The 24,299-nt window shown below is 39.9% G+C and overlaps 1 protein-coding gene across 5 annotated transcripts in view; it reads right to left on the bottom strand.

The window, feature by feature from the left end:
• The window catches only part of HDAC9 (histone deacetylase 9), a 500,007-nt gene that overhangs the window by 11,947 nt on the left and 463,761 nt on the right, over positions 1-24,299 (bottom strand). For all 5 annotated transcript variants that reach the window (XM_090046829.1, XM_090046828.1, XM_090046826.1 and 2 more), the window contains 4 exons: positions 20,300-20,415; positions 11,782-11,904; positions 7,292-7,502; positions 6,795-7,012 (listed from right to left, as the gene is read on the bottom strand). In XM_090046829.1, the coding sequence (XP_089902955.1) occupies positions 6,795-7,012; positions 7,292-7,502; positions 11,782-11,904; positions 20,300-20,415 (668 nt within the window). The remainder of the gene's footprint in view (positions 1-6,794; positions 7,013-7,291; positions 7,503-11,781; positions 11,905-20,299; positions 20,416-24,299) is intronic.

The raw sequence follows: 24,299 nt of genomic DNA on the forward strand, positions 1-24,299 counted from the left end.
TGAACATAGGCCTTTTATAGATGTTTCAGTTGCATGTACTGCTTTCATGTATCCTGTACAATGAAAAGCTTTTGTAAAATCCAAAATTTCCTGAGTCAATTTACATGAAATGTCTGTATAAACATACACAGCACTGAGAGTGAACTTGAAGGTATCGTCTCATACATTTATTGCTTCCAGAACTTGAATGGCTTAAATACAAGAGGATTCAAATCTGCATTTTCCCCCTCCCATTTCCCCATCTTCCATAAACACCAAGCTATAGCCTAGGCTAGGTGGAAACCTTTCCTACTGAAGCTGGCCCACTGCAGCCAAGAATGCAAGAGGAATGGTGCCAGAAGAGGAGGAAGCAAAAAGAAGCCTGGGTATAATCTAGTGGTTAGGGCACTTCTGACCCTAAGCAGGAGTTCCCTATCTACTCTCATCACCTAGGGCACTTGTACACGTGATGCTTGTCACAATGTACACATGATGAAAATGTTATTTGTGTGGCTTAACCGCGTCACATAATATCCAGACGTAGTTTAGTTTGCAACATTACAACTTGCAGCGATTCAGCTGTCAGCTTGCCCCCTGGCCAAGGGAGAGGCGGGAAGGCTCTGCAGAAAAAAAATGATTTGGCCCCTCGCTGCTTCTGCCTTCAGCTGGAGAAGGCAGCGGGGATGGTGTATATGGCACAGGGCTGCCCAAGTGGGCTGCTAGCTTTCCCAAGCTATCTGGGCTTCCAGCACCCCGTACACCATCCCCGTCACTGTCTCCAACCACCAGCACACACAGCCACCTTCCTGCCTCCTCCCTGCACTGCCCCAGGGGCAAGCTGGGTGTGCTGGCAGCTGGAGAAGGTGGAGTGAATGATGCATGGGGTGATGGAAAGTCAGGCGGACTTGGGGAAGTTTTGGATTGGATGCCTCTAAGCTGGGACAGCATCCTGTCAACTTGCAGCCTACCTGTGTTTACAGCACCGTGTGTATCATCCCCGCCACCTTCTCTGGCTTCCAGCTAACCCAGCTGCCCTCCTGCAGCCTTCCCATGGCCAGGGGATGAGCTGCTGGTAGGCCATGAGGCCCCTGAGCTGCAGGCAGCCCCAGTCCTGCTGGGTGATGTTCCTCAGGTGGGCTCAGGGAACAGTTGGATCATGCCAGGTGCTGTCTCCAAGCTCGGGCAGTACCCAGCCTACTAGCAGCCCACCTGGGTGGCTCTGGGGGGCACCTTCACTGCCCCCCTCCATCAGGCTTTGACTCCAAAAAAGAGAAAAGAAAAAAAAAAGAATAGGGTCCCTTGCTATAATGTGACAGAAAAATTGGAACTGTTTAGTCCTCACGGTTTTATTCTATGCCCCACTGTTTCAATTTAGGGGGCACAGAATAAAACCCCGAGGACTAAAGCCTGTCACATGTACAAGTGCCCCTAGAGTCTAACATCAGCTGAGCAAACAGTCCTGAGACCACCCTGACAACTAATTGCCAATGCACTTTAACTAGTTATCTCATGTTACTAGTTAACCATGCTACTATCAGTGTTTGGATAAGCAGCATGCCTGTATTTTTTAAAATGTTTTCTATTTAATACATTCACCACAAAATTCCCAGAGAGTCAGGTCTGTCCCTTCAAAATCATTCCTTTTACAAACTAAGCATAGGTGATAATTCTCAATAAGAAATTTGTCTATAGAAATTCAAGGTTTTGCAGGCTTGAATGCTATGACCTTGTTAAAAAACACAAGTACAAATGTTTAATATTGGAAATGTGCTGTGGGCATCTCCTCACCCTATACTTGCTGCCCATGGGGATCACACACAGAGAGAAGATGGAGAACCTGATATTCAGCTAAAGTGAGTTCAATGGAGCTACAACAGTTCACTGCAGTTGAAGGTCTAGTCCAGGGGTTTGCAGATTCAATAAAAGCTGTTAATTGATTTTTGAAGCAGTTGCCCACACAGAGTTTATATTGAAAAAAACTTAATTTCCCCCTTTCTATCAACAAATTTATGTCGAGAATGGATACATCCACATCATTTTCCTCTGTTTTATTTACTACAGGTCAATTACAATCATGAGCAAAAGCACTCATGTGTTTCACTTCCCCAGATATTTTTCTCACTTCATAGTTATGCCTCTTGTTTTTTTCATGCAACGACTTTCTGAACAGATTAACAGCCTGCAGTGAAAAATGAGGATTAAGGTCTCCTTCTTTAATCCCGACATTGTAAAGTAGCATTGGGAATATTCATGTGCACTGTAAACTGTCTTTTAACTTGGCTGTTGTTTACCTCACTGATACAAAGTTTATCATTAGCCAACTGAGATGGCTAGTATTAGTGACAGCTAACTGTTAGAAAAATATCAATACAGTGTTGTAACAACACAAAGAAAGGTTCCTTTATCAATCACATGAAATCTTGTTTCTATTGAAATCAGTGGGAGTTCTGGCTCAAGGTTCAACAGGCCTTGGATTCTGACCACTTTTTGCATTGCGGTAAAGCCACTTCAGGTACAAATATACAAACTATGTATATTTACTACCCCCATCGATATAATTGGTTTATAATATAATTGGCTATGGTTTTCCTGAGTTTAGACATTTGCCAGTGGTCTTGTGTTTATATTATTTATACCAAAAGTGCATCTTAAGTGGCAAGGTCAATATCCTTTAGATGCAGAGATACACATATAACATCAGGAGCTAAACAATAAAATTTTTGTTACAGGTTTGGTCTTTCACTATCTGCTACAATATGTTTAACTGGTACTCTTAGAAATACTATTCTTTTTACTGAGCAAAATTAAGTTCTAAAATGGTGATCAAAGGACTCTACAAGGAAACAAGCTGTCATTTCGACAGAAGTGTATTATATCTGACAACAGCAAAGCCTATCCTCCCAAAGAAAAGCCCAGTTCAGGTTTCTACACATTCATTTTTTCAAAAGCAAGGGCAAGGCTTTCTACCTACTTCTGGATGAGATGTCAAAATTTGCATTTCAGCTGGAATGTTTTGAGAAGGTCAATGTACTAGATCCCATAGGTATAAGTGTCAGCCTCCAGCAAGGAGGTATATTATTTCCCACATCAAAAACCTAGCATCTGACAATTTACAAGAAAGAATCTATAGGGGATCTTCTCTTTGTTACTGAGAATAGAAGCAGACCTCTCAGATCAACTATTTGTTTCTTTTTAGAGTAAAAATGATCCTGGGGAAACCTCTGTCCCTACCCTGCATTAGTTTGTATTTGTGCTCATTAGCACTTTAATCTCAGTTTAAAGATGGTTAAACATCATCTGAAGTATAACCCCTGATCCAAGAAAAGGAACTGCATCTTATTTCTCTTCTTATTTGAAATATAGTTTTGTATCATATGCACGTTTTAATGCATCAAAAGTTCATCCCGTACAGCTACTGTTTTTCCTTTGTCACTCTAACAGAATTTTCCCACATTGTTACAGATAAAGAGCCTATAATTTTCAAGGTGTCCTATACCCTCCCATGAAAACATATACCCACCTGAAATGTCAAATAAAAGGTTTTAGCTTAAGCAAGTAAAAACAATGATTTAATGTTCCCACAATTAGAAAGAAAAAAGAAGAAAACATTTTCAGAAATGTTCAGAAGAGTAGATAAAGAAGTTATAGAAAAAGGGAATATTGGCTTGTCCTTGTGACCGTTTTTATCGTAACCAAGTGACCATTTTCAATTTGGGTCTTACATTCTTAAAATGTCTTTCTTGGCTTTCCCAGTTAAAAGTCCTTGGGTGCTTCTTAATAGATAAAGCACATTTTCAACACCAAGATCCATGGAAGCCAAAATTACAGATTTTAGAACACTACTGTTTACATCCCTTCCACAGAAATGCTGAAAAAAGCACTGGATTCATGTGTAAACTTGGGCCCTGTTTGTATATGCATCTCAAATCATGAGAAGAAGTTGCTTTGTTACTACATAATCCAGATCACCAACTTGCTTAAAGAACTATTAAACTCAGTTTTGTATCCCTTCGTATTTCACTTGAAAAATAAGGATATTTATTGCCTTTGCAAATGTAAAAAAAAAAAGGAAGAGTGACTGCAGTCCAATTCATTATTTGAGTAGGAGATTGAATCAATAAGGAGGAAAGCAATCATCTTCAGCACCCTGGATTTTTTAATTTTTTTTTTTTTGGTGACAACATTTAAAAAACAATACTGGTAATCAATACTTACCAAATCAGGCTTGCTTCTAATCTCATCTATATTCTCATATTTGCTACTCTAACAAATTTTCTTCCCCCCCAACAAAGTGACCAACTCTAAATATATGTACCATCATTACTTTTTTTGTAGACTTGCGAAGACTAACTAAGGTCTGCTATATGTACTTGACCAGATGTATTGCTCCAAGAATGCTGACCCAGAAATCATGGTCAATATCTCATGGCTATTCAACCAACAAAAACCATGCCTAAAAAAGATTTTCAAGTGATAGCAGGCCACTGAAGTTGGTTAATTTTGTTATGTTGTATCCAATATAAATCTGTGGTAAAAAGCTGCTGACTGACCTCACTGACCACATGTGACCCTTTACACATGATAAATTGGAGCAAAGATATTGTATCAGTCATTTATTCTGAAACATCTAATTAACTGACTAATTAAGGTATGTCTCAAAAGAGAAGTACTCCCCCAAATTATTTTTAACAGCATTTTATCAAAGGTTCACACTGAAATTACCACTATTACAGATCAGTTGCAGCCTTTGTGGTACCTTACGCAGTCCAGTTCACATGAGCTGCAATGTATTCCTAGGCAAAAGTTAAAGACTAGCAATTTGAGTCATTCCATTCTAATTAATCAATTGTTTAACTAATTTGGCTTTAATTATGGTATTCAGGATGTGAGCACTTACAGTGCATACCATGAATGCTAAATGCTTTAGCCTGATATATGAATAAATCACGTTTATCTGTCATAAACCTATAGTTTTGATTTCTTGCCTTGTGAAGAATGCATGAACAGTAGCTGATTGCTGTCTGCAGTGAATAACTTGTAATCACACAAAAACTCCATCCTTAACACTAATAAAAATTTCTCTTTTCTTCAGACAATTGAGGGCAGGTGAAATAATTTCAAAACCTTGAGGCTACAAGATATACATATGCCATCCTGATTAAACATATGGAATGCATACTCAAAGAAAAGCCAACTGGAGTCCTACTTGAGTAATCAAAACACCCAAGCTGAGAGGGGTTAACATGCAAGGATCAGTTCTGAACTTTGAAGTTTTCTGGTCTTCATTTTTCCTAATTAAGACAAGATTTAATAACCAAACCACTGTAAAAACTATGTAATTAAACTTCATGTTTGTTTCTAATTTTGTTGGGAATTTTCAGCAGATTCCAAGAAATCAGTACCCCATTCGAGAAGTTCACCAGTGAGGTGGATTGAGGCATTCTCTGATATACAAGAGTTACATGCCTGCTTTTCATCTTTTTCCCCCCTTCCACATGACTGGCTCACAGGTTTGTCTGTCAAATAATCCTCAAACAAGACACAAAAAAGAAAGATGCAATGATTCACATGTCAGAGGTATCCAACAAAGTGTTACAAACATCTATTTCACTCCAACTTAAAAATGAATTTGGTACTATCAGTAAGTTCGAAGGGATGTGTTCTGAAAAATGCAGGAGAAAATTCTTCATTAGTCCTCAGGGATCAGATTATTCCAGTACCCACAAGGCTCAGTATTAAAGTATGCAGACCAGCAACCTTCATGGCTACAACCTACATCTTGTGGAAGTTCTGGATACTGTTTTTGTAAAATTATACTTTCTGATTATAAATACAGTCAGATTCTATAGCCCTTTATTTATAGTGGGAGACTTGCTGGTTTCTCACAGGCTAAGATATTATTCTACACAAGAAAGCAGACCTGGGCTTTGGATTCACTAGTGTAGGAGTTGTCAACTGGGGGTACACCTACCCCCAGGTGTACCCCAGACGGCTCTAGGGGATATACATGGGCAGACGGGGATGGAACACTGCCATGCAACATCCTGCCCAGCACTGCCCACCTGGCTGGATGCAGAGGAAGCTCACACATGGTGGCTGCTGCCGCTCCACATCTGGCCATGTGCCATCCCTCCACCCCCCCAGTCGGCAGCTAGGGGTATACTGCTTCCCATCTGGCCAATGGTGGGGTACAAAGATCTAAAAAGGTTGAAAACCCCTCCACTCATGGCAATAGCTATTTCTTTTGTAACTTATGCCTTTGGTATTAATTTTTACCTTGACACACAGAAAATTCGCTTTCATGTTACTAATCAATTTTATATGGGATTTCAGTACAGGAATTTCAAATAAATTAAATTAGGAGATTGGTTCTGAAAAACTCTGAATGTATTGCTCATCATCAAATAGCGAGTAAGCTTAAAATATGAAGCTACACAGAACCAACACTGGAAATGACAACTGACACAGGATACAGAAAATGAAATGCCAGTAAATCAGCTACAATTTCAACACTCTATAAGGAATTGCTTATTTATTCAGTAGGCAACTAATTCAAAATGATAATTTAAAACTGCAAAAGCACGTGACTGCTGTTACATTTAACTGCATTACCTGTCCATGGAATCAACTTTGGACAATCTTCAGGAAAGATAAAAAATTAGAGGTTTATACTAATTCACATGGGCACTCCGTGGGTATTCTATGTGTGCAGGAGGGGAAGCCCATTTGTTCAGGTATCGCATTCATGAATACTGCAACTATCTTTGCTTCTGATGTTTTACCTTTATTAGGAAGGCATTTGTTTGGGAACTCACTTTATTCATGTGGATCTGCTGCTGGTACTGTTTTTGCTTCTCCAAAAACTGCTGGTGCTGCTGCTGAATGACCAGCTGGGCCAATGTACTTTGAGGCAGAGGAGCTGACTGGGTTCGATTCAGCGGTCTATGACGAGGCAACTTGTGGGCAGCCCTTGTACCAGGTGAGGCTCTCTCCTTTGTTGCTAAAGGAGACTGTGGATGGAGAGGAACCCCTCCTGCAAAACAACATTTCACTCAAATGTGAGGACCGCTAAGATTCAGGAAGCTCAAAACAGAGGAGAAATGCTTCAGGAAAAAGGCAGGCAGGGGCTCAGAATACCTGATGTACTACAGAACATCACAGTAGCATAAATAACACTGAAGTCCTATCACATGTCCTGCCATAATAAGAAGTTCAACAGCACTAAAAGAATAATTTGGGTTTTCAAGTTACACTAAGTTACATTTGGAAGCTGGAGGGGAAGATTGAAGCACATTGAAATCTTGATAATTACCAGTCACAAGAAGCTTCTGTTGTCTCATTTGTTCTTTCAATAACAAATGTTGCAGGAGAGCCTGGTGGCTGCTGTTAGGCTTTCCCTCTAGAGCAACGTGAGGATGAGCTGAAGATGGAGGGATGCTTCCTCCGTACTGTGCAGGCAGAGTCACTCCCTGCCTGAGTGTCTGTGTCTCACACTTCTGTTTTTCTTTGAGTGAAGATGAAGCCTGTGCCAAGAAACAACAGACATAGTTACTGCTCTTCACTGTCTTAGACAATCAGATACATAATTAGACAGACCTGCAATTGACAAGGATGGAAATCTCTATCTTACCCTGTGCCTGTGGGCTGAAAACAGAGAAAAAAAATCATCTCTTAATCTTAAACAGGTAGGACAACTAAACAATGGAACTACTTGAGGAAAGTACAGAAGAGATAGTGATAAACAGGGAACCTGCAATACAAAGGTTATTCACAAGTGTTACTGTTTGAGTGATATTCCCAGCCACAAAGTTGGTTCAATGAAAGATGTCACCCATTAAAATCCTTGCGTCTCACAAGAGGCAAGATTTCAATGTGCTCTTAAAGTACTGCGTATCTGAATAAGACTTCTTCCAGGCTCCTTTGTATCCCACACAGGCTCACATTTCCAGCAGGGAGGGCTGGGGGGTGGCAGGAGAAGTGGGGTTCCAAAACCTTCCTATGGAGCAGATGATTCTTGGTTTTCCATACAACCATCCCTCATGCAGCCAGGCCCTCTCAGAGGTCGAGAGAGGCCCGGGCCACTTCCATTTTTTGAGGCTGCTGGTATATAAAAAAAATATTAATTCATAGTGCACCACAGGCAGTGTGACCTGGTAAATGGGCCCGGTAAATGGGCCCGTGAATGAGAGGCCCGGGCCAAATGGCCCTCCTGACCCCCCCGTAATAGGCCCTGCATGCAGCACACCAATCAGAAAACTGAGTCAACACTGAATGAGGTGAGAAGTTAACCATGCTTGGGAAAAAGTTGGTGTCCAGTGGTTCCTTTGGAATAAATCCCTTCCAGGGCTGCTCATGGGACAGTGCAATTGTGCACTGTATATCATTAGGATGGATTTATAAAGCCAAATCTCACATAAATGGGAGATGGTAGGCATTTGCTACTTTAAAGGCCCCTGACTTAACCACCCAAAGGCCTGATTTTATATATCCAATTTTGAAAATTATGGCCCATTAGAAATGAAGATCTGCCTTAGTTGTCTGTGTTCAAGCTAAAAGTTTTACTGAAAATATAAAGTATATTTTACGTGTTGATTAGAGTAATAATACAAGCAATAGCAGCAATAAATGTGGTAATGTTAGAGTGACGTTTCCAGTTCAGGAAATATGTAAGAGGCAAGGATTTTTGTGGGCGATATCTTGTATTGGACCAGCTGCATTGCTGGGAATAGACTTAGGCAAGTTTCCAAATGCAATGCATTCTTCTTCAGGTGTGAGGGAAAACAGGTACAGTGAAGTAATTGGTTTTAATATTTATTCCCCTGTGCCTGCTTTCTCCTTAGACTGCATTTGAAAGCTTGTCTCAGTTTATGCCAACCATGCAGTTGATGCAATAAAAGATATCACCCATGAAAATCCTTGCCGCTCAGTAATAAATATTTTATTCAGACTTCCAAGTTGTGCCTGGTTACCATTCAGGTTCTGTCATGGCAAAAAAAAAAAAGAGCCCTATCTTTTAATGATCTGAATTCCAGATGTTTTAAAGAGGCAAGCTCTACCTGGTTTTCATTAAAACTTCATGTGCATAACCTTCCTTCACTCCCTGCTACTGCCCTTCTCCCATGAAAAACAAATACCAATTAAAATCAAATTTCATTGGCTTATTCTAGCAACTGCTATAAATGTTACCTTGCAAAAATTACACACTGGACTTGTTCAGATACCAAAAACAGCATTTGGCAATAACTCACCACAGTTGAAGATTATATGGGACATGATTTGTAATTAAAGGGTATTCTCATTTCTTTTAATTTTTAAAGATACTTAGACATTACTTATATCTTGCTGTCAGTTAGATAAGTCACTTTGAAAGGAAAAACTGCTCATAGGTGGTATATTATTTAGTATTACTTGCAACATGTTTAACTCTGAGGCTGAATTGGATATTTTCTCTGTGGCAGGATTAGCTATGCTGGGATATGTCCTGGCATAGCTGATGTGATACATGGGCAGAGATAGGCATCACCTGGGGCCTGCTCCTGAGGTACGGGACAAAGGCCCCGAGTTCCACGTCCTGGTCCAGGGCATATATTTGCTTATGTGGAGAGGGAAACCCCAAACCTACAGACATGCAGCCAGGTGGTCTTGAGATTTCAGAGACCCGATTCTGCAGGGCAGTGCTCCTGGTTGCTGGGCACTGACAAGGGTATGCATCTGCAGGTGCAGAATGGGGAAACCCTTGGGTTTCCATGCTCCATCCTTCAAACACAAGCCTTGGGAATTTCCGTGGTGCACGGATGCATGCATGGAGAAGGGAAACCCATGGGCCCTGCTCCACATGTTCAGACCCCATGTTGTGACCAGGTACCTGGGGCTATTGCACTGCGGCATCAGGCCTCTGAACACCTGCTCTGGCAGCTGGAGAGCACAGGCAGCTCCAGCCTGCCCATGCTCTTGCATCATAAATGAACAGACATCTGCCACAAAAGGGATGCACAAAATATTACTAACAATTCACACACCCCAATTTTTGGGCATTTGGGGTTTACCAAGAGATCTGGAGATCTGCTAACTTGGGTTGTGTGCCGCTATAAAAAAAAATCATAGTGGCACACAGGCAGTGTCTATTTGCAGCCTTCTTCACATATAACAATTTGGTTATATATATCAGGTGTAAAGTTTGTAGAGAATGTATTTAGCGCTTACAAAATGTTCTTGTTCTTCTGGTGTTAGATTTTTAAAAATATTATGTACTTTCCCATTCAAAAGTGACCTGGATAACAGCAATATTTCTCTAGAAAGCACATTATATTATAGTAAAAAAGACTAGAAATGACATGAAAACTTGAATGAGATTTAGCATTGAAATTAAGTACCACCTTATAGCATTCCATAATAAAGTACATACTTAAAATGAAACATATACTGTAAAGTAATACTTATTTATAACACCTAGAATGTTTATATTTCCTAACAAATTTATAATTCATATTATTTTATTACATCTAAAGTTGCTGACATTTCTATAACATTGCAATACTCTATGGAGTCCTTATAAAGCTTAATGCAAACCTTTTTTTCTAGGCAAAATAAACTAGGAAGCACTGGGGTAAAATCTTAGCCCCACTGAAGTCAATGGAGAAACTCACATTTACTTCAAAGGACTAGAATTCCCCTGCCACAGTACTGTGACTTATGATCTTTCACAGCTAATGTGGATTATCAATCATAGTGAATCCATACATTTATAAAATGTAATCAAACAGTTTGCTACAAACAAATTCAATTGCTGCAACCTGAGCAAAGGCCAACAATTATTAAATTACTAAATGTTCTTTGGTCTATCAATTATATTTACACATATCACATTTATATCTGCAATGACTGATGGCATATACCTTAAATCAGTGGTGCCCAACATTTTGGCTCCGCAAGCTGGAAGAACAGTATCAGGTCCACCCTCACACCAGGTCCAGTCCCTGGGCTGAATTCAGCACAGGGGAATGGCCCAGCTAGGGCCTGATCCAGGGTGGTTGCAGCTGGAGCCTAATCCAATGCCTCAATGGGGTACTGGCATGGCTAGGACCCAATCCCTCTGCATGGAAATGGACTGGGTTGGGACCCAATCTCTCTGTGCAAGGCTGGCCTATCCAGGGCGTGATCCAGCATCACAGGGCTAGCATAGCCAGGACCCAGTCTTTTTGCATGGTCTGTATTGGGTTGCTCCAGCCATGGCAGGCTTGGAAATTTGGTGATGGGGGAGCCCTGCAGGATGGGTGATATGACTCCACAGGCTGGATCTGGCCTGTGGGCCAGGGGTTGAACACCAGAGCCTTAAATCTACTGATAGGGACACCAAAAGAGAGATTAATACTCATTCTGGAAATTGCTGATTTTAACACAGTACTTTTGAAAATATTTTTTCAAACATGGAATGATTACTTGGTAAAGGAGTAGTTTAAAAGGTCAAATTATATGACCCACTCGCATACCACACCACAGCTCTGGTTTCGGACACTTGTATTTGTAGTTCAAAAATTACATTTGGCACATAATTGTCTCAGCGTTATATTTTGCATTTCTATACTTATTGTTAAGTACAGCTATTACTGTCAGATACATGCAATAAAAATGAAGGCAAGATAGGGGATACACTTTCTGAGAAGTGAAAAGATCAAAGCATGCCTGTATTATAAGAAGGAAACAAGAAGTTGTGGTGATTAAGAAAGCAGGGACAAGCATGGTTGACCTCAATGAGAAACCCTTAAAATATAATAAGAATACCCTTTTAAAGTAGTCACTTACACTGATATGGGATTGTACTGCTGGAAGTCCCAAGGTAATGTTGGGCAGAGATGGGGATGTGTACAGGCTCAACAGATTCATTGATTCCTCACCAATCAGAATGTGTTGTTGTGAAACTAGAGGCTGGAACAAGAAAAATAATATACACATAACTTCCATGCCCATATTACCTCTTTCTATTGCCCTGCTACAAAGAAAGCTACATTATTTTGACATCCACTGAGGCATCAAATATTGGAGAAAGCTACATCATCCTTGGGACCTACTGCTATATCCCCGATACAAATCTGAGACTTTTGTCTTCAGATGCATAGTGATACAAACCTGCTTGACATCTTGAGCAATTTACTCTTCAGTATCTGTTCTCCAGCCAATAATACATTCATTCCTAAGGCTCAATCATAATTTTCCTAAGGGTTAATCATAATTTTGCCTGAGTAAGCATTTATTTATTGATTGATTTATATGTCCTAATTGTATACTTTTATATAAAATAGGAGGTGAATATTTATTGTTTTCCAAGATAAATCCTGCAGTTCATATTGAATACACAGCCAATGCCATTGAACAACATTTGGGGATGCTAGAGTTACAGGGTACCACTAATACAAGCTATTTACATTAAAAGAGAAGAACTTTCTGTAATTCAACACTGTTCATTCTATGTACCATAATCTTGAGCCACTAACTGAAAGGGGATTCTTCTGGGCTATACCATTTACTAGTATAGATGGGAAAGGTTTGAGTAAAATTAATTTAGGAAAAAATGCCGGAGTTTGTCAAATAATGGTAAACCACCATTTTAAAATCTTTACTAACAATAAAAATATGTCCCACATTATCCGGTGCTAAGCCCCACTTTTTCAAGGTGCTTAATCTGCTTTACTCCCTCCTAATTTCAGCATCTTGCAGCAATGTGATACAGCTGTTTGCTAAGTGGACATCACATTTCTGATGCAATATTTGTAATCACCCTGTAGTAGAAACAGGCTTTCTAAAATGTTTGCCCAGAGACACCCACTTTACATTCACTGGAAAGAAGTCTAAAAAGGTACACAGTCACATGCTTATTTGCAGAGGACTCTTTTTGAAGCTTCTGTCTTTGTGCTTTAACAGTCATGTTTTTCAACATGTGGTCTAGTAGAGTTGCTTGAATTACATTTTCTGTTTAACTCTTGCTTTCCTTACAGAACTTTTACACAATAAAAGCTACAAAGGTCTTATTAGACTTAGGAACTCTGGCATGATATGGTCCCCAAGGGAACAACATCCCTGAAAAAGAATACCCTATGTAACAGTATGACACAGTGACTGCTTTCTTCCCAAACAAAAAGCATATGGGACTCCAATAATAGACCACCTCCAAGAGGGATACTGCACACTCGGGCTTTGACTAAAGTAAATATAATAACTTGTCAAGCATGTTGTGGGGAGCTGTAGATTTTCCCCTGGACAAACCTGGGATATCAATTAACTTTGGAAAATGCCTTGTGCTAATACAATGTGACTTCAGATTGTCACTGAAAAGTGGTTTAGCACAAAAATACAGGATGTTATTTCAAAACATAACCTTTCACATACAGTTTGTTTGGAGATAAGATGTATCCACTGAGACGACAACGGTAGAAGTCTATACGTGTAATTTTTTCTTGGTGACTTGGGAATGTCAAAAAGACAGTTACAGAAGTGATACGGGCATTACTGAAATACAAGTAAAGGGACTGCTTTATTTGTAAAATACGTTAATTTTTCAGAAACATGACACTGCTCTAAAAACATGTCATTCTGTATATTATTAAAACAATGCATGGCTAGAATACGAGGTATTATTGTGAAATGCTACAAAGATCTTAACAAATGTGATGCTATAAAACTGTAATCCTCAACCATCACCAACCTGCATTGGCTACAACAGGTAAACAGTGCTACATTTTAAAAAAATGAGTATTTCCTTTTTGGTTTTATGATGCTTCACTGTGAAGGTTTGCATTAGGAAACAAGAACAAAAGGATAAAGTAAAACACATTCCCTTATGAACTAGGCCATGCATGACTGTTAACACTGGATCTAGCCCAAATCAGTTCCGTTCAACACATGAAACATGACAGTTATATTAAAAATAGCAATTTATTACTAAATGCATGTATACCCAAATACAAAGGCAGCAGATCTCCTAAGCAGTTGTTCTTCTAAAAGAAGCAGCTGATAGTTGTTATATTAACCCCACGTTAAGATCCCTGTCCAGAAATGAACTCTACATGGACCCAGGGACCTACCTGGTTAGAGCTATCTATGTATTCGGGCAACTATTCTCCAGAGTAACTTATCCTGTTCCACTACTGCCAATACACTGAGCTAAACGTATGTGTCCAGAAGCATCCATGTGGTGTGCTGGAGTTCCCTACTTTCTGTGCCTTTCAAAGAAATGACCCTGGGAATCTGGCTAGCTTAATTCTTAAAATGGAAGAATAGTAATTAGATATACTTATGTGTGGTCTTACTGCCTATTTTTACCTCGTACAGGACATGTTGAAAAAAAGGAATAAGCACACACATGCAGAGGTGTTCACACGCACACATTAGTGGAGGAAAAGGGAATGTTTCCTGAGGACTTGAAACCTACCAAGTTGTGAAATCAGTCCAAGATTGCCAAGGCCTTGAAAATCCATAATGACTTAGGTTCTTACTTCAAAGTACCATTTTCCTTTTTTTTTTTGAGATTTAAAAATGAAAATAATTTCTTTTGTGTTTGGGAGGGATTGCACTGTCACGATATACCAGCTAGAAACTTATTAATTTTACCATAGAAGTCTTACAAAGCTGAGGATTATAAACATAATAAGAGTAGGAGCTGCTTTAGAGAAAGTTTTGTGTTTGTCTATGTCCCTTTATATAATCAGAAGGTTCGCATCTATCATTTAAAAAAATGCCACTGTCCAAAAAATGCTGTATAACAAATGTAAATAGATTCTGTACGTGCATGACCTAAATAAACCTCACTGACACCTAATGGAATATTTCTATTGGCTTCAAGAGGGCTCACATGTACATAGAAATAATCATACAAGGTTGAACTATATATCACCAAAGCAAGCTGTCCCACACAACGCATTGCCCCTGCAAGCAGTATTTAGCTTATGCAGAGCATGTCATTCAAAAGTGTATGGTACGCTGTAACAGGCTGCAGTAAACTTTGATACTACCAAAGACAACTGGGTCCAATAAAAACAACTTTTATTTATAAGGTACAATTAAAATCCAGAGTTAACATTTAAGTTTCACATCATCAGAGAAAGTCTTTTAACAGAGCAGACACTGAAATCCCCACTAGAGGAACTGAGATAGCAAGGGATTATCTACAAATGTTCTTATTTACAGTGGCCTCCAAAACCTAAAATGAACAGTTACCAGACTCCCCACTCCACATGCAAGTCACTTAAGAAGTTGCTATTTAAATGATGAAGGCAGAAAATATTTTTTCTCTTTTTTTTTTAAATCAAAGTACAATTACTGATAATTCCATAATTCTGTCTGTGCCATGGAGTGTGGATGTTTCCAGTACTGCCTCATGTTTTTACTGGTAAATGGCTCTTTTATCACAACAACCTGTTTTTGCCCCAGAAAAAAGTGCTGTATTTGCTGCCATAAAAACCACAGCTATACACCCACTCACAAGGGAACACAACACTTACTGCAAATGTCACAACAACAATTATGAAACAACAGCAGCATGAGTCATGCAGAATTACGGCAAAACAAGTGACATTTCAGATGATTTTAGAATACTCAACCTATTATTAGAAACTTCTGTACTTTATGTATCGGACAAAAATTGATTAGATAAATGGCATTTGAGAGCTAGCATCTAATGCACAACTAGGGAAGAAGCATTCAGTTGTTTGGTTACTATTAAAGAATCAAATAAAATCCTACTGAAATCAAAATGTACTGATGTTGAGATCTATGGAAAAATGTTTGAGCCCGCAGGACCACAGCCTTAACAAGCAAGTAACCAGAGAGGTAAAGAAGTCTCTGACTGGAGCCAGAAATGGAAGCCAGTGGTTTCAGCTTCCAAGTCTTCTGCCAATGAGCAGAGTGACTGGCTCCAGCACATCCAGCTCAACTTTTAAAATAGCTTTTTGGGCTCATTTCAGTGCTCATGATAGTAAGAGACTAATACCAACAATGCCAGGAATAGCAAGGGAAGATGATGTGCAATGCAGTGCTCCATTAATATGCTGAATACAGTTCCACTTCTCTAGCAGCTACAGTCTTCCTAGAGTTGCCATGAACACAACAGACTATTTGCTTATGTGGTGGGTTAAAGATGGGAAACAAGTGTCCATGAACTAAAATATTCAAAGAACCAAGCACTGCAAAAATCATCTAAAAGCATTATCATTCCCTTTTGATTTTTAATACTGGTAACTGATATGTTCAAGCCAAGACAGTGACTAATTTGATATGATTTCCTGTGTAATTCGGCATTTATGTCTTCATTTTATAACATTCTGTTCCTATACATATTTAATGAGATGAAAATATCCCCATTTAATTCTACTATCTTGACAAACCTGTGATCTGATTTTAACTTTGTTGTAGCTTTCTCTGCACAGTCAGAATTTCCTTGCAATCCCATACGCAGGACCATGAGCCAAGACCACATGTTAGCCATCAATGCAACCTTTTTTTTTTGGGTTCTGGGCCACAGAGAGGCTACTAATCAGTGTGCAGAGGTCAGCCACCTGCCCCTTGGATCATAGTTCACACACACAATTAATTCATTATGGGGAAAAGTCAGGGCTTGAGGTTGAACTAGCCATTGCAGTTTTTTTGGAGGTGAATGTCCTGCCACTGACCTGGAGAAATAGCTCCATTAGCTCAAACTCTGTTAAATCACATTTCCTTATGCTATTTTTCTAATCAGCCAACAGTATAAAATAACAAACAGCAGCAAGATAGGCCATCAAAACTTAAAAGTAATTATAATTATGGGCACTGATACTCTCTCTCTTCATTTAACAGCATTAAATTACATGCCCACTTTGTTTATGTTGATACTGTAAAATAGAAAGCATGTAGACTGTATGAGAGAGGATAACACATCATTAGTACCTCTATAGTGCTTGCCATCCAAGGACCCCAAATTACTTGAAAAAGAGTGAATGAAGCCTCATTATACATTAGCAATGGTAGGGATAGGAAAACTGAGGCACACAAAAGGGTCACAGGAAGTCTGAGAGAACAGAGCTCCTCTATGTTTAATAATGACTAGTAACTGATTTAGTTCAATATTCAGTGCAAGTTATGGCTCTCCTCATTGTAAATTAAGTTTTTCAAAAATCTGTATGTGTGAGCTTTTAGGTGTGCAATGCATTGGGAACCTTTTTATTACATATAGTATCTCTCTCTCTCTCTCTCTCTCTCTCTCTCTCTCTTCCATCCACTATTTGAGGCCTTAATTAACCAAAACCCTAGACCTCGTCAAGACATTTCTGTCAGGTGCTTCAGGACTTTCCAGGGGTAGCAGCATATGCTGGCTGGCCCATGAAGAAGGTAAGAATTTCCTCTTCCTTATAGCTTTAAGGACTGGCTCCTTAGTCAAATGCACAAGAAGATACTGGACACTGGACTTTAATACTTTAATCTTGAGTCAATAATGTCTATTTGGATCTTGGGCCACTGTGATCTTCGGACAAAACTTCAATATCTGGGGAGAAAGAAATTTCTTTGGAAAGTTTAGCAAAGGCACAAGCAGCTTCTTGATGTCCTTCTGCAACTGAGAATATTTGAAGTGGATTTAAAGGATCGATCAATGGGTGGACGGCAGGTGAGACATTCAGTGATAATGCTAAATGCAGTTATGTTAGGAAAACACACACACGCGGTGGATGGGGGGGTATACCTATGTATGTATGTATATATGGGGGGTATACATACATATGTTTGGGGGAATGTATATGTATGTATATACGCATTTGTGTACTGTGTATGTATGTGCATACACACACCCTATCCATTAAGTCTGATAACTTACTCTTGTTGTTACAGTTTAATTTACAGATTCTGTCATATTTGCTCACAGTTATTAATGCATGAGTAGTCCCTAAGATATCAATGGGACTAAATAACAGTGTTTCACCCTTCTGACAAAAGTTGTGGCTGTGTCTCTCTTTCCATTTAGTTTCCTTTCACCTGTCTTCTGTCCAAAACTTGGCTTGTATTTCTGACATTGATTGTGGTAACTAGTCATTATCTCAACCTCAGCATAACTAAAACAGATTTTTTAATCTTCATTTCACATGTCCTCTCGTATAACTTTCTTTCCTCGATCACTGAGCAGAATCATTCTGCCTGTCAGTCCCATAACATTGACATCATCTTTTGCATGGACTTCACTTCGCTTAGGTCCTCACATCTAGGTTGTCTCAGGGTTTCCAATGACTTCTGCATAACATCTCCAAGATCTGACCTTCTCTCTCCGTTCATGCACCCAAAACTCTTATCCAGGCACTTGGTGTCTTACGTCCCTTATGCTGCAACACCTTTTTCCCTGGCCTTGACAAAGACACTATTGCTTCACCTCTGCCATCACCTGAGATCTTTTCCAACGGGTAACAGAGAGCTCTTCTATGTCCTGGCTCTATTCCAGGTATATTTGGCCATCAGTTTCCTGATACTTTAAGGGATTCTACCTCCCTCAATTCCTCTGCTTTGGGCTGGAACAGAATACTGAAGGAGTGAGTTAATACTCAAGATAGGCAACTCCTTTTATACAAGAGTTATTATTCCTGGTTAAATCCACAGTGGACACGTTTATTCCAGAATAAGTCCACCTGTAGGCAAGCTCTAAGACTAATAAAGCTCTAAGACTAATGAATCTAGAACTATATATACACGTCTTTGGAAGCACAAAATATTTGCTGAAATATCACTTGCTCCAAATAGAATTAAAAAACAACAGACTCTGCAAAGAGACTCTGCAAAGTTACACATCATTATTGTGTTACTACACTAACATTTAGAGATATTAAAAGTTTCACAGAATTTCATTGTTTATGATGCCAATGTTCCTTGTGGTATATCAGAAGAGATGTGTCACTGTGCATCTTGCCACTATCTAATCTCTGCAATCTCAAATAAGCCCCTATTTTGCGTGTTCATAATGTGACTTCCAGACAGAGCCCTTAAATTCCTTCTTAGATTAAGCAATTACCTGGCCAACAAGGCTAGGGACAGAAGTTACACAAAAAACAGTATAAGTGATCAGAAACCAGTTCAAAGCTGTAACACAACAGAAGTTCAGTACACATAAATCACATTCAAAGGCTAGGGACAGACGTTTAAAAAGCTGGAGCCTGAATTGATTGAATATTTGCAGGTTACTCTAACCTGCCTAGACTGAACCAGTTTGGAACTGAACAGACATTACCTCTGGACAGAGGAAAAGCAGGCACATGTCTGCAACCACTCAGGGTCAAGAGCTGGGGTGACGCTAGAACATGCCCTTGGTTGCAGAGAAGCTGGGGAGGTGCAGGGGAGAGAGGGGTGCGTGGCCAGGTTTAATTCCCCACTCCCTGTCCCATGGACCTGAGCTGGGTCTGCTGGGCGCTCCCTTGCTGCTGCAGAGGCAGGGATGCAGCCAGACACTGGCTGGTATGGCCCTCTGAGGCAGAGGGGGCAGGGAGGGGGGTTATTTCCACCTCCACCCTCTCTACCCGCAGGGAACCGCAGCAGTGTCTCCCTGCCTGACTACTGCCGCTTGCTCCCTGAACCAGGAGAGTTGCAGGATAAGACCCCTACAGGCCCCACCCCTGCCTGTCCCTGCTCTGGCTAGGGAGCAGAGGGGCAGGGCCAGCCCTGCTCTGCTGGAGCAGAGAGCAGCCCAGAGAGCATGCCGGGATGCTGGGGGACTCTGGTTTGAACTCAAACCAGGAAGGGGTCTGGGACAGAAGTTGCATAAACCAGTTTGAGCTCAATCAGGTAAATCTGATACTACTTTCAACCAGGTTTCTCTCATACTGGTTTCAGTCATTTTGAAACTCGTTTATATGCACTGAACAGCTGTCCTGTTACAAGTTTAAATCAGTTTCTGATCACTTAAACCAGTTGCAGCTTATGTGTAATGTCTTTTCCTAGCCAAAATGGCTAAAACCAGTTCAAGATAAACTTGGATGGATGTAGGTTAAATCAGTTTACTGAACTTCTGTCCCAGATCCCCTCCAGTTTCAGGTTAACTCATGGTCCCCCAGCATGCTTTACACTTCACAGGGTGGGCTTTAGCCTAAGTTGTCTGCTCCAGTTATGCAGGAAGACATGCTCTAGTGCCCCCTGGCTTCTGGTCTTAGCCGCTGCAGGCATGTGGCTGCATATCCAAAATCAAAAGAGAATGTCTATTCATGCGTTTATTGGTTCAATCTATGCAGTTTAGAGTAACCTGCAAAGATTGAATTAATTTAGCCTCAGGCTTTTTGACTGTCTGTACTTAGCTTAATAGGATCAAGAGTATTATTTTTACCTCAGCTTGAGAATTAGGTGGCAAAACTGATGTTTCATTTTCCATTACACTTCCAGTAGGGCCATTGCTTGGTGAGCTTGGACCTGATCCTGGAGAACCACTACTGACTGAGGACTCTGAAAAACAGATGAAGCAGATATGCAACCAGGGTTAAATTAGATATGTCCAGCTGTGCTTATGATGAACATTGTATGCTTCCTTCAGCATATATATGAAGAATCCTGAACCTATATTGAATGGAGCATTCAATTCATTTTTAAGGCAGGACAGTTTTTTAGCCTCTTAAAACAGACAGATATTCTTGTTCTTTTCCCTCTTGACACCTCTGGTGCACAAAGGGTGAACTTATTACTTGACTTTTCTGCAAAGATGGCACATTACTCAGTGGCAAGCAAACAGACCTGCTAATGAGTAAAAAGAAAAGGAAGCGCTTTTTATTGCATAGTCTCCTGCCTCTGAGAGAGATCAAAATGACAGAGATAGTAGACTTGCAAAGGTCAAGATAACATGTCATCAATTCATGAGGCCTACTGCCATTCCTTTGCTATTTGGAAAGGGCTGCAAAGTATTCTGTTGTGAACTAACCTTTATATGTGCAACCAATAAAAAACAATACGCCATTTACAATATACCTCTGTCAGCAGAGTATGAGGAAATACTTAGAGCAAGCAAAATCTTAAAACAGCATTTTGAGGACTCTGTTTTAGTCTGTCCTGGTTCAAAGTACCCAGGAGCTTTGGTCAAGATGAAGGGTAGTGAGACGACTTATTAGGTCTTTGTCAATCTAACTTCTTTAAGTCTATGTTGACTAAAATAAGAGTTTTGTGTACTGAACAAGGAAAAAGATAACAAGAAGTAATTAATATTGCTATTTTGTGGAGATATAAAAATCTTTATTTACATAATATCTTTTTATACAAACTGTGTATCAGGAAATTTGAATAATTTCAGTTAGCCAGCAATCAATAGCCGCTAGCCAAATTGGACATTTTTAGATATCGCCAACTTTATATTCTCTATGTTCTGTACCCACTTGCAATTTACTCCCCACTCTTACTGTCATTGAGATAATGGGAGTTATACTACTGGCTTTTAAGACTCTCTGCTGTTTCAGTTCCAGCTAGAATACATTTCTGCAATTCACTGTCATGAGTCAATACCCTAATAATGTACATCTGGGCAAGAAATGTTTTTGCAAAGACAATTTTCAGCTTTTCATACAAAAAATGCAAACCTCCAAAATGATAACTCTCTTTTTCCCATTTCTGGAAATGTTATTATTTTTTATTTCTTTCAAAAGAAAAGCTTTGGCAGGAAAAGTCTGATCACCTGTACTTTTAAATCACTGGACAAAATGTACAAAACATGGTGAAACAAATCACACCAATGACAATCAGTAAAAAAAAAGCAAACAAACCAATGAACCCAGGGAAACTATTTTCTGGTGTAAGGAATCACTGTTAGTAAGCCAGTGTCAGAGACAGCAACAGAATACAAGTTTCCTTTCCTTTCCTACTTCTACTTTAACTATGGCAAATGGTAAAGCTATCCTGTTAAAGTAATTAGTACTTTATTTTGCATCTCACTTGTGAGTGTACACATCACAGAAAGGAATGGGCCATCCTAGAAATCAATAGGAGATGAAGATTTTGACATTAGGAGTGTCGGTGAAGAAATAGGCAATAAATAGCAACTGGTAGATCCCCAACAACTTGAACAGTGGCATTTACATCACTAGCAGTGAAGTAATTGAACATATCTGAGCCTAATAGCAGATTTTTTAAATGGAAAACACTGTAGCTGTTCCACAATTTAAAAAAAAAAAAGGAAATATTCTTTACTTGGATCATAATCCTGAAGACACATGGGCAGAGAACTGCCCTGAAAACTACATATATGGGACACTGAACAGAATATGTTAATACTGTACTTTGTGTGCTATGTCTACAGGATGAGCACTGAGCAGTACCAGGTTGGCTGTATAGATAAATGGCTTGGAATCATTTTTTTTTCTATTGAGTCAATGGAACAAGCGCCAAAAGCATTCCACACCTGTGCATTCAAGATGACTGGGTATCACATGCTTGTAGAGGGTATAATTCAATACAAAAAGTTTAGTAAAAATTCTTCAGTAAAACATGTAAAAAAAAATGGCTCAACAACGCCAAGCATATTACCACTTTAGGTATTATTATCATATGCATGATTGCTATCCAAGGATAACTGCCCTCTCATTCACTATGTTCACATGCCTAGAAAGTAATTCAAAACAATTTTAATTAACTTCAAAGCTTTCACTTTGTGGGTTGTTTTTTTTTTTTTAATCTCACCCCCACCCAGTAGGAATTTTTTTCCCTAACTGCTAAAAATTCCTTCTAATTAACAACAGTCTTCTCTGCTATGACTGAAAATACATCACTAAATATTTAAACAGCTTTGTATGTCATAAAATAACTTGGTGAGCTCTTAGATCAAAAACAAGTAAGGCTGACATTTTCAAACAAAGTTATCAGGAGGAGTGGTCAACCATATGATTTCAAAAGGGCTCTTGGTTACCCTGAATTCAAATAGTTTCTTTCAAAGACATCAGACTTCATACCTGAGATCTGTGCAGCAGAGAAATATATTCCTTTGAAATCAGGTGAAGATTTTTCTAAATGGGCAGAGAAGCAAGACAAGCAGTTCTCATCTTTTGCCCTTAGTCCAAGCCATGCACACAGGGCTTTAAATTCCTCATAATCTCCCAGTTCAAGACAAAAAATCCAACACAGAGAAATGTGTTCTAAAAGGACCAGGTTACATTTTCTAGCCTGCTCACCATAACAGAAACTTAGTTGTTATGACAAAGAAAAAATAGTGCTATAGGATAATTGGAAATTACAGGGAAAGCCTTTTCTCACAGTATATCTCCTAGTTTTCCAGGATACCCGGGAGGCTAATAGGTAAAATTTCATTGTCTTCAGTGGAATAGTATTCAGAGGTATTATCCTTCTTCAAAGTCTTGACGCTATTTGCAATTCCTACACTTCAGGTCTCACTCAAGACCACTCACTCTTCAGCAGCAGCTGCCAGTCAACTGAAGTCCAGTGCTTTTAACTGCTGCTACTCTTCTACCTCCTTTCTATTACAAAAAGCTGCTTCTAAGGTGTTGAATACATCCTGCATTTTTCAACTGCCAATGCCTCTGGAATGTCTATACCACTAGCACTGAGTGTTTGAGACTGGACTGTAGAAATGGCTACTTCAGACTGCAACATAGTCTCCCTCTTCACTTAGGGCACTGACAGACATGCAGCTCTCTAGTCTAACTCATGGCACTTCACAAAAAGTGCCATGAGTTAGACCAACTCTCTTGACCCAACAGACATTTGCAGTTGGATTGGGAGGATGGAAGATTGAGCTCCACTTTGAAGCCAATCCAGTGAGAGAGGCTGTGCCTCTGCAACCTCTTTTCCTAGCTCCACTCTCCCCTCTCCCAGCTCCAATGCTGTCTCAGCATGGGTGGGGGAGTCAGCAGGAGAGAGAGATCTGTTCTGGGGTTTGCCCAGCCTGCATTGGAGTGTGTGTGGGGGGGATCTGGTGGATTGGAGCCCCTGCCCCCAGCCCACACACACACCACCCTCTTGCACAGGCTGGGCAAACCCCAGTCAGAACTCCCTCCCTCGCTCCGATCCTGAAGACAGCACTGGGGTGGGTCTAGGAGCTGCTTCAGCTGAGCCGTGCTCTCACCATGGGATGACTCAAGTTAATGAAGGCACTCCACTTTGAAGCACCTTCATTTGAGCCCTCAAGTAATTAAGGTTCATTTGTTGTGTGATCAGACACTTTTTAAAGTGCTCTGCAGCTGTGCACTTCTGCCAGGGTGCGGCTGTAGAGTGCTTTCAGTGGCAGATCCTGTGACAAAACGTCACTTCTTTTAGTGCCCTTAATGATTGATTGATTGATTGAATGTATGCATGCACATGTGTGTATATACTAATGACTGTGTCTTCATGAAAGC

The sequence above is a fragment of the Crocodylus siamensis genome, chromosome 5 (genome assembly GCF_052110815.1).
Source record: "Crocodylus siamensis isolate JL-2025a chromosome 5, ASM5211081v1, whole genome shotgun sequence".
Taxonomy (NCBI): Eukaryota; Metazoa; Chordata; order Crocodylia; family Crocodylidae; genus Crocodylus; species Crocodylus siamensis.